At 45.6% G+C, this 11519-nt stretch overlaps 1 protein-coding gene across 1 annotated transcript; it reads right to left on the bottom strand.

The window, feature by feature from the left end:
• Nucleotides 1-5032: 5032 nt before the first annotated feature.
• On the bottom strand, nt 5033-7773 carry LOC123396705 (vacuolar iron transporter 2). Its single transcript, XM_045091559.1, has 4 exons — nt 7402-7773; nt 5989-6074; nt 5784-5898; nt 5033-5685 (listed from the first exon to the last, which is right to left on the bottom strand). Exons 1-4 carry the CDS (start codon nt 7635-7637, stop codon nt 5385-5387), a joined length of 738 nt encoding a protein of 245 aa, XP_044947494.1. The 5' UTR covers nt 7638-7773; the 3' UTR covers nt 5033-5384.
• Between the last annotated feature and the right edge of the window lie 3746 nt (nt 7774-11519).

Below are 11519 nucleotides of genomic sequence, written 5' to 3'. Positions count from 1 at the left end.
TTGTCGTGCTACTTATGCTATTACTACTAAAGCTACGTCCTAGCAATATAGTAAACGCATCTAAAAGCACAAACGTGAGTTTAAAGACAACCCTATGGATCATGTCGGTTGCCGGACCACTGACGTGCAAGTCGATATTAACTATTACAACATGATCATCTCATACATCCAATATATCACATCACATCATTGGCCATAGCATATCACAAGCATACCCTGCAAAAACAAGTTAGACGTCCTCTAATTTGTTGTTGCATGTTTTACGTGGCTGCTATGGGTATCTAGTCGATCATATCTTACTTACGCAAAAACCACAACGGAGATGTGCAAATTGCTATTTAACCTCTCCAAGGACCGCCTCGGTCAAAACCAATTCAACTAAAGTTGAAGAAACCGACAACCGCCAGTCATCTTTATGCAACGAGGTTGCATGTCAAGCGATGAAACCAGTCTTTCGTAAGTGTACGAATAATGTCGGTCTGTGCCGCTTCAATCCAACAAAACCGCCGAATCGATAAAAGACTAAGGAGGGCATAAAATCGAACATCATCGTCCACAAAACCCTTTGTGTTCTACTCGAGATAACATCTATGCATGAACCTAGCTCATGATGCCACTGTTGGGAAACGTTACATGGGAAACAAAAAATTTCCTACGCACATGGTGATGTCCATCTATGAGAGGAGATTTGGATCTACGTACCCTTGTAGATCGCACAGCAGGAAGCGTTAAGAAACGTGGTTGATGTAGTGGAACGTCTTCACGTCCCTCGATAAGCCCCACGAACCGGCACACGATCCATTCCGATCTAGTGCCAAATGGACGGCACCTCCTCGTTCAGCACACGTACAGCTCGACGATGATCTCGGCCTTCTTGATCCAGCAAGCAAGACGGAGAAGTAGATGAGTTCTCCGGTAGAGTGACGGTGCCCCGGTGGTGGTGAGGATCTATTCGTGCAGGGCTCCGCCCGAGCTCCGCAGAAATACGATCTAGAGGTAAAACTATGGTGTCTAGATCCAAGTTGCACGTGGAAAAAGTTGTCTCAAATCAGCCCTAAATCACCACTATATATAGGAGAAAGGGGGAGGAGGCTTGACTCGAGGGACAAGCCCTCAAGGGTGCGCCGGCCAAGGGAGAGGACGAGTCCTACTCCAATCCTAGTCCAACTAGGATTGGAAAGTGGAGTCCTTCTCTTCCTTCCCACCTCCCCTTTTTTTCTTTGGTTTTCTTCTTATGGCGCCAAGTTCCTCTTAGGCTGTCCCACCAGCCCACTAAGGGCTGGTGCGCCACCCCTAGGGCCATTGGGCTTCCCCCGGGTGGGTTGCCCCCCTCCCGGTGAACTTTCGGAACCCATTCGTCACTCCCGGTACATTCCCGGTAATGCCCGAAAACCTTCCGGTAACCAAATGAAGCCATCCTACATATCAATCTTCGTTTCCGGACCATTCCGAAAACCCTCGTGACGTCCGTGATCTCATCCGGGACTCCGAACAACATTCGGTAACCACACATATAACTCAACTATACTAAAACATCATCGAACCTTAAGTGTGCAGACCCTGCGGGTTCGAGAACTATGTAGACATGCCCCGAGGCACTCCTCGTTCAATATCCAATAGTGGGACCTGGATGCCCATATTGGATCCTACATATTCTTTGAAGATCTTATCAGTTGAACCTCAGTGTCAAGGATTCATATAATCCCGTATGTTATTCCCTTTGTCCTTCGGTATGTTACTTGCCCGAGATTTGATCGTCAGTATCCGCATACCTATTCCGATCTCGTTACCGGCAAGTCTCTTTACTCGTTCTATTAATACAAGATCCGTGACTTACACTTAGTCAGATAGCTTGCAAGGCTTGTGTGTGATGTTAATACAAGATCCCGTGACTTACACTTAGTCTTTGATCAACGAACTAGTCAACTAGAGGCTCACTAGGGACAGTGTGTTGTCTATGTATCCACACATGTATTTAATTTTCCAATCAATACAATTCTAGCATGGATAATAAACGATTATTATGAACAAGGAAATATTATAATAACTAATTTTTTATTGCCTCTAGGGCATATTTTCAACAGTGGCCGCATTCATGTCCACGGGTAGAGGAAGAGCAGCCACGCTAGTCCCCTCGCTGTTGTCCCTGGGTGGATTCTGGCGCCCCGCTTCCGCCTCATCGACGCTGCAGTCCTCTTCAAAGGGCATCTCCTTGAGGAAGATAAAGCACTTTTTGGAGCTCTTGTCCCTTCCTTCCAGCACACATCCTCCTTCGCCGTGCTTCAGCCGCTGAACCATCATCTCCAACGACGACGGAACATCCAGGGGCGGAGGAGGAGAGAGTGGGGTCGGTCGTCATGGCCACAGATCGTGATGATGACAGAGGCAGCCACGGTCGTTGTTGGGAAGGGCTGCAGAAGAGGTCATCGAGGCGGCGTACATGGGCTGCACGGGTTGTTGGGCGAGCATGCGTTGGGGGTGCGCGGCGGTGATGTGGTGCCCAGGATGGTGAGCGGCGGTTGATGAGCCGAGGGGCAGGGTGGTATTAGAACCAGCAGTAACCCTACCTACCTAGCCAATTCAAGATAAAGGGATGTGCGCGAGTGGTGTTGTCTTTGCGGGGAAGGGGTGACGGAACATGTGCGATGATGGAGCGGGACGAACGATGATGGAGTGGGGCGAAACGACGATCAAACGGACCATCATGACCGCAGACTCCTCCTTGAACAGAGAATATACTTAAAATCCGTTATTTCTTTCCTAAAAATTGTTATTTGATTTCTAAAATAAATTGCATTAATAAGAGGGATATGTTGATTTTGATAACTTAGGAAAGTTAGATTAAAAACTATTATTTGTTTCCTGAAAATCTGTTATTGTTTCCTAAAACAAATTGTATTTGTAAGAGGGATCGATTGTTTGGATAACTCGTGATTTGTTATACGCTAAAATAAATTGCATTAATGAGAGGGATCTGTTGATTTGGATAACTTAGGAAAGTTAGATTAAAAACTATTATTTGTTTCGTGAAAATATGTTATTGTTTCCCAAAACAAATTGTATTAATATAAGAGGGATCCATTGATTTGAATACCTCGTGATTTGTTATATGTTAGGAAAGTCCTGATTTTGTAATAAAGAGTGGAGAGAAAAATAAACCGATGAACTAGATGGACGTGGTGGGAGGAGAGACGGAAAAAAACATGAGGAAGTGGGAGACGGAACATGTGCGACGATGGAGCGGGGCGAGCGACGATGGAGTGGGACGAAACGACGATCAGACGGACCATCATGACCGTAGACTCCTCCTTGAGCAGAGAATATACTTAAAATCCATTATTTCTTTCCTAAAAATTTGTTTTTTTTTCCTAAAATAAATCGCATTCATAAGAGAGATCTGTTGATTTGGATAACTTAGGAAAGTTAGATTTAGAACTATTATTTGTTTCCTAAAAATATGTTATTGTTTCCTAAAATAAATTGTATTAATATAAGAGGTATCGATTGATTTGGATAACTCGTGATTTGTTATACGCTAAGATAAATTGCATTAATGGGAGGGATATGTTGGTTTGGATAACTTATGAAAGTTAGATTAAAAACTATTATTTGTTTCCTGAAAATCTGTTATTGTTTCCTAAAACAAATTTATTAATATAAGAGGGGTCGAATTGATTTGGATAACTCGTGATTTGTTATACATTAGGAAAGTCCTGATTTTGTAATAAAGAGTGGAGAGAGAAATAAACCGATGAATTAGGTGAATGTGGTGGGAGGAGAGACGAAAAAGAAACATGTGAAAGTGGGAGACGAAAAAACCTGGCAGAAGGGGTGGTGGGAGACGAAATTGACATGGTGGTCGGCGGAAAACGAAATAAAACCGACAACGGAGGGAGACAAAATTAAAACGGTTAAAAAACGTGGAGGCTATTCTACCAAGTCCCCAATTAGGCGTAGAGATAACTATCAAATCATATAATCTCGGCTGCTTGGACCCACATGCCAAAGAAACATATGAACTTCTTTGGCAAAGAAACATATGAACTATGCCTTGGGGGGGGGGGGGGGGGGGGTTGCTTAATTTGTTGTAAGCGCACCAGCGAGATCTTATTGTTAATTAAGGCTTCAAGCTAGTGGCAGTCACTTAGGGCCGTGAAATTAGATATGCAGTATAGCAACATCAAATCTCCCTTTGCATGAAAAGAAACCACCCGGCCCGTCGATAGCGGCCCTTGGTATAACCTTTTTGTAGATGCCCCTTGGTGAACCTGAGGGGTTGAGATCAAATCTTCAATCTAGATTAAAATATCCTGTCTGTTCTTTAATCTTTACTAACTATATATACCATGGATCCAGTCACTGGGTAAAGTGGAAGAAGAGAAGGAAAACAAGTGTGAGACCAGTGCAAGAAAGTAAAAGCCTAGTAGCCTTGCCATTCAATATTTAGAAACTTTCTGTCATTTGCAGTGAGAATGATGTGCCTCTTTGTGTTGTTTGGGGCGGTTATGATCTGAGGCTTTTTACTTTCAGAGGGATCTTTTTATAACAAACTAATGCTACTATCAGTGTATTTGATCCAGCCCAATTGTTTATTATGTTATTTTCACAAGTTGACGCATTGACGGTGATATGCTTGTTCAGAAATTGCATAATTCTGAATTTTACATTGTGCACTGTTTTTATGTTGTTGTTGACATGAGAAGAACCTCCGCACTCTGATCTTCCATTTTTATGTTGTTTTCCAGGGTGCAAGAATGCAGTATTTCTTGTGGTTGCTTTCATAAAACAGAGTTGCTGACTGCCTAGTCGTCGTCACCAAGATAATGTGGCATGTCAACATATCTTATATTATATTTTTTTGTCAGCGGCTGTCACTATCTCTTGAAATGAGTCACATAAATGTATTTTTTACGACAATGTGGCGATGAATTCAGAAACGAAACTCACTTCAGAAAAGTTATATTTTTTTTAGGGGGTTCAGAAAAGTTACATGGCCCTCTGCTTAGAGGATTTGCAAGGCCCATTTGCCAGCTGATCCAAAGCCCATCACATTACCACCGCACCTAAATAGGCAACTTGCCTTACAAATACTAGTAGTATACTTACCTAACACGACAGAAAAAAAAAATACACCAAAATACACTACTGACATAGTGTACATCATCGACCTCGAAACAAAACGGACAACAAAACGAACGGTGCACGTCAGTACACTTGGGCTACCAGTACACTTACCAGATCGAACACTAGAGTCTGCACGTAGAGCTACCACTCGACTATATGGCAACACTTCATCATACATACTGATACACAGGTGGGTATAGCTTGCTGTGCTTATTTTTCTTGGTACTTAGCCCGGGACGGACGGGGCGGCTCGAGCTCGATCAGACGGCCTGCACGGCCTTGGCCATGCCGTAGGCGGCGGAGGAGGCGAGCGCGCCGATGATGGCGGTCTGGATGGCGCTGAGGAACGGGCGGTTCCCGGTGAACCGGCCCTTGACGTAGCCGAAGAAGAGCAGCGCGGCCAGGGTGACGACGACGGAGGTCATCATGGCGCTGTCGACCGACGCCACGAACATGTAGGGGGAGAGCGGCACCATGCCGCCGACGACGTAGGCCAGCGCGATCGTCGCCGCGCTCGTCAGCGCGCGCCGCGGGTCCGGCTTCTCCAGCCCCAGCTCGAACCTGCGTTAAATTAATTAGAAAAAAGAAAAGGTGAGTGGGTTGGGTTTATTTTCTTTCAAGAATTTGAGTGGGTTGCTTGGGCTTGGCTGATGGATTACTTCATCATGAACTCGAGCCAGGCCTTTGGGTTGTTGCGGAGGGAGGTGACGACCGGCCCGTACTCCTCGGGGCCCAGCCCGTACTCGGAGAGTATGTCCGCGATCTCCGCGGCCTCTGCTCAGAGAAACACATCTTAGCCGTTAGATATTTATACTAGATCGATCGATAGAGAGTGTGACGTGAGAGAAAGAGAGTGTGTGCGACCTGTGTCGGGGACGGTGTCGATCTCGTCCTGCTCGCGCTGCAGCTCCCGGTAGTAGTGGTCGGCGTCGCTCTTAGCGGCGAGGTACCTGACAAGAGTGCGAGCGCACCATTAGCCGCAGGGGAGCCGTAGGCTTTTACTGCACTAATTCCGTTTGGTTCGGCCCAGCAGAAGTTGGCCCGATTTGGGCTGGGCTAAATATATACATCACTTCGGTCCGTTAAAGTAATTAGTGCTTGCGATTTTCTCAAAAAAAGTAGTGCTTGTAATTGTGAAACAAGTAGAAACTATAAACTACTATGTGAAGTAACGAATATTTTGTTACAGTACTTTACCATTCGTTTCGAGAATATTCCATACACACATCAACGAAAATTTGACAGTTCTCATATCTTAATTCATGCGAGTGAAAGTAATCTGTATTTCTAATGTACTCCGGTCAAATTCCTTTGCACGTGTGTGTGCACGTGCACTTAGTGTGGATGAACAGTACTGTATATTTTGGGGTCACTCGCAGTCTCGCACATAAACAGTACTCGCTGTTAAGATGGTGGATCCGTGATCATTACAAAAATCCTATGAAAGTGATTTTGTCCAGACTCTGAACAATAAATGATCCAACTTAACAATGCAGCAAAGTATTACTCCCTCTGGGTTTAAAGGGCCTCCTGACGACGAAGCCCGGCCCGAAATTATAAGGCCGCACACACTAAACTTGTTCCAATCGCAATATGTTTTTGTTTCCTATTCTCATGTCGTGCCTTGTGAACCGTGTGTGCAGTTACGAGCTGTGAATGCAAGCCAGTGCATGCTAACTTTTGCCAGCGCCTTGTTTCTTGGATCAGCTGTTTATGGCGTTTCCATACACGTCTAAACTGTTGCGCCTCATTAATTTAGCATCTACTTTAATGGAGGGAGTAGAACAGAGTAGTACTGTTATAGTAAAAAAATTAGCCGATACTCATGAGGAAACATCTGTGTGCGCCCTGCATCTCTTGCTGTCCAAATCTCTGTATTTCTGACATTCTTTTTTGTTAGTATTCCCTATGTACCTATATAATTATAGTTGGTAAGAACTATAGTCTAGTTTTTTCAAACTACAATTATTTAAATATAGGAGTACAAGTTATTAAGAGTTAAGCTACTTTCCATTCTTGGCATCAAGAACAGCAAGCTACTCTCACTAATCTCCGTTTGAGAAATAGAATTACTCTTGCCAGTTAATTAAGCATTTGCATAAGCAGCAGGGAGGCGTAAACAAATCTGGAACCAGCAAATTAAGCATCCAGATCCAGCAAAGCCAGCAGCATGCATGCTGCATGCCAGCAAAGCAATAACTGCTGGGGTAACAAACGACATTAATTAGAGGAAACAAATACCCAGAAAATCAAGGAGGATTTGATCTCTTTCCTTACCCTCCGAGCCCCATGGAGATGGCGCCGGCGGCGACCTCGGCGAGCCCGGCGGTGAGCACGAGCGACGAAGACGCGTTGGCGCCGGACAGGCCGGCGGCGAGGGCGAAGGGCACGGTGAGGCCGTCGGAGACGCCGATGATGATGTCCCGGACCACCTCGCCGGAGGTGAAGTGCTTCTCCTTGTGGTCGTCGAGGAGCAGCCTCTGGTTCTCCTCGTCTTGCACAGGCTTCACCATCTTGCCGGTCGGCGTGGGAGTGAGCTTGCGAGCGAGGCGGTGCGCTCAGCTACAATTTCCTGCGCTTAGTTGAGCTAGCTCGTGATCTGCCTTGACAGGGGAGGTTTTGGGTGTAGGCGAAGTGGACAGAGGTGAGAGGGGGGATTTATAGGGGTTAGCGGCCGGGTGAAATGTCCTGTTTGGACATGGGAAGTCGGGGCAATCTAGGGATTTGGGCACGCGACGTGCTGTGCTGCTGTGTGAGGCTCTGTTTCTTTAAAAAGTCCTAGAACTTTTTTTAGTCTCAACTAAAAGTCTCTAATCCTTATCTGTTTTTTTCCAAGGATTAAACATGGACTAGAGGTCATTAAATGACATGCAAAAAGACCATGTTACCCCTAGTAATATATTAGAAGTTATTAAATGACATGCTAAAAGTAGGGGCATTGTTGGGAAAAGAGCCAAAAAAGTTTCAAAAAGTCCCTTCCATAGGGACTTCTTCCTTTAGTCCCAAATACCCTTTTTAGTCCCTACATCAAAAAGTCCCTGGAAAGAAACACCCCCTCAATGTGTGATGAGCATGTGCGATTCTGTTTTTATTCATCCGTAGTTCGCTTTATCATACTCCATTCATTCAAAATTAATTGTCATATAAATATATAAAAATAAATGTATCTAGAACTAAAACATTTCTAGATACATCCGTCGCTTTATCATATTTCCTGAGACTTTTTTTGTAGCACCAATAAAACAACGGATCCATCACATGCCAAGTTTGCAGGATCTCAAACATAGCACACGTGGATCGTCATTGCACGCTGAATTTTAGGGCATCTTTTGATTCCTAGGATTTGTAAAATGGAGGAATAGCAAAGCATGTGATTCCACTCCCGCGTAAGTTTCCGTTAGCGACCGGAAGCGCTCTCGTCGTCGGTGACGAATCTTGAAAGAAAATTATGGAAAGGGGGTCCAATGTTAATTGTGTGAAGAAAAAGGTACTAACTCTTAGTTTTATAGTTTAAATAATGTTATTTTTTTATACGAGGCTGAGAAGAATACTACTCCTTCCGTTTCAGTTTATAAATCCGGCACGTGTATCTAGGTCGTCAATTTGACCAACTTAATGAGAGGCATATATTACAAAAAAATATACCATTAGAAACTTTAGATGTTCTATTTTCGAATGATATAATTTTTATGTTAAACAATATATTTAATATAAATTAAATTGACGACCTAGGTACACGTGCATGCCTTATAAACTGTGACGGAGGGAGTAGTATATTTTTAAGTTTTTGGAGGGGGGGAGGGGGCTCAAGCTTGCCTTAGATCCGTCACTGCTAACCGCAGTCGTTGTCAGTTCCCTCTCCCTCCCTCCTCCTATGCCGTCACTAGAGGGCGCGGTCGGGCAAAGCCTGGCCGGTGGTGGGATGTTTCACCCCCTCACGTGAGGGTGCTGGTACATGTCGTCGTTGGGACGGGACATCGCGCTAGCGAGGGATGTGGTGGTGCGGCGGCACGGTAGGTGTCATGATGCCCAGGCATGCCTGTGGTGGTGGTGTTGACGGAGATGGATTAGGCTCCGTCGTGATATGGCTTATGGTGTTAGCACGCGACACAGGCTGTGAGGGGTCGACGACCACTGTTGCATCGCCATGCATTGGTCGTTGGCGGCGCCGGTGGCTTGACAGGGTGACGGGGAGCGCATGTGGTGGTTGGAGCGATGCTTTGGGCTTCGCCTAGATCTGGCATTCGGTGACGCTGGCGATGGCCCGACGGTGCTCGGTCACAACGATATGGTTCCCGGCATTCGGTGGGGCACCTTCTTTCTCTACCGATGCATGGATGTCGAGAATGTGGTGAGATGGTGGTCCTTGGCGGTAAGTGTGGGGCTTCAAAGGTGGCTGCAGTCGGCATGGTCAAGGTTGCCTAGTGCTTGGAGTTGTCGGTCCCTAGGCGTCTCCCTGTTGAGATCTTGAGGGGCAAGATCCGATGGTAGGATGGTTGTCGCTTTCTCCAGAGGTGTTTGTCGATTTGTGCTTAGCAGGGCGAGCCTAAGTGCGGGGAGAGGTATTCCTCCATGCCGAGGATGGCTTGCCTCACACGTGGTCTAGTGTATGTTCGTTGGTGAAAGTGCAGTCATGTCCTTAATCGTGTTTTGGTGTTGCTGACAACACACATATAGATAATTAATCACTAATCCCCTTTAAGCTATTGTGAATGATCATGTGTTGATAAGGACAAGCTCATGTGCTAACAAGGACAAGATCAAGATAAGCATTCCTCAGCACTACATGCTTGATCCTTGTGGATGTTCACATGGTGGACAAATGAAGATGAATATATATAAGCTAGGCTTTCCACATTGTGTATGGGAGAGCTACTTGAAGACTTCATCATGTCTTGCTTTCAACATTGAGCCAAGAAGGAACAACAACATCAAGCTCAAGTGAAAGGGCTAACTCAAAGGTATCAGTCCCTTTGACGTTAGTGGTGCAAAGTGATGATAAGCGAATAAAAGTATACACTCAAGTATGGATCATCGATACCCTTTTACAATTCTTGAGTCTTTAGGGATCCCGCACTATTAAGAGGGGATCACATGTTTTGTGATGAACTTGCTCAAACTAGATATCCACTGTTCTGCTCATACCACATCTCCACTGCTCTGCTGTTATCAGAAAACAGAACCAATGCCTCGGACATCCGGCTTCCTCCGGACGTCCGAGGGCCGGACGACCGACTGCTTCGGAAATCCGGAATCCTATACCAGAGAAATCAGAGCCATATAACTCGGACTTCCGGCTCCATCCGGACGTCCGAGGCCCGGACGTCCGACCAGCTTCGGAAATCCGGAGCTTTGCACCACAGAAACTTGAGCCATATAACTCGGACTTCCGGCTCCCTCCGGACGTCTGACCACTTTCGGAAATCCGGAATCTTGCACCAGAAAAGTTTTAGTCCAATAACTCGGACTTCCGGCTTTCTCCGGACATCCTGTCCCTGTTCAACTACACAGTGGTTCCAGATATATATACATCCCTCGGACGACCGACCCCTGTCAGACGTCCGACTCCTTGTGGACGTCCGAACATCCGTGAACTGCCGGATGTCCGACCCCTGTCTGACTTAAAGTGTACCCAACGGTTGTTTTACTCTCCCCACTATATATACCCCCTCCCATTTCGTGAGAGGGTGCCCAACACAGCCATATCCTCATAAGAACACATTTCTACCCCACATACATTTGCTCACACCAAATCTTAGATCCTAAGAGCATTTGTGAGCCCCTTTGAGAGTTGTTCCAATCAAAAGATAGATCGTCTCCCTCTCCTTCTCTCAACCCAAGCTATTTGAGATTTGAGCAAGTTTTGAGCATTCCCCGTGATCTTGTTACTCTTGGAGGTTGGAGACTCTTAGGCGGTAGGAGTTCTTCGGAGAGGAATCAATCCGTGTGATTACCCCTGGAAAAGTTTGTGAGGGTTTGGAAGCCACCTCAAAGGCTTACCACTAGTGGTTGAGAAACGCCTTCGTGGTGTTATCTCAAAGGGAGAATAGGGTGAGCCTTCGTGGCGTTGGTGTGCCTTCGTGGTAACATCCACCTCTCTAACGGTGACTAGCTTCCCTCCAAGGAAGTGAACATCGGGATACATCTTCGTCTCACTGACCTTGGTTATCCTTAACCCTAACTCCTTACTTGTGGTTTACTTGTGTTACTTGAGCATACATACATTGCATATTGTTTGTGCTCATTATATTGTGTTGGCTATTTCTTGTACAAGTTTAATCATTCAAGCATACCCTCTATATCCACACGTTCACACTTGCAGCTTTTGATATATCATGTGCTATAGTGTGATCTAGTATCTTGTGTCGTTCACCTACTTGTCGTGTGATATAGCT

This window comes from Hordeum vulgare, chromosome 5H (assembly GCF_904849725.1).
Source record: "Hordeum vulgare subsp. vulgare chromosome 5H, MorexV3_pseudomolecules_assembly, whole genome shotgun sequence".
NCBI classification, from domain to species: domain Eukaryota; kingdom Viridiplantae; phylum Streptophyta; class Magnoliopsida; order Poales; family Poaceae; genus Hordeum; species Hordeum vulgare.
The sequence above is the reverse complement of the archived record's forward strand: the minus strand, read 5'-3'. Positions and strand labels throughout refer to the sequence as shown.

Excerpts from the sequence above, each read along its gene's own strand:
- LOC123396705 (XM_045091559.1), bottom strand. The coding sequence starts at position 7,637 with ATGGTGAAGCCTGTGCAAGACGAGGAGAACCAGAGGCTGCTCCTCGAC. Across the intron at positions 6,075-7,401 it reads ATCTCCATGGGGCTCGGAGG|GTACCTCGCCGCTAAGAGCG; the intron begins GTAAGGAAAGAG and ends CACTCTTGTCAG. Across the intron at positions 5,686-5,783 it reads TGGCTCGAGTTCATGATGAA|GTTCGAGCTGGGGCTGGAGA; the intron begins GTAATCCATCAG and ends AATTTAACGCAG.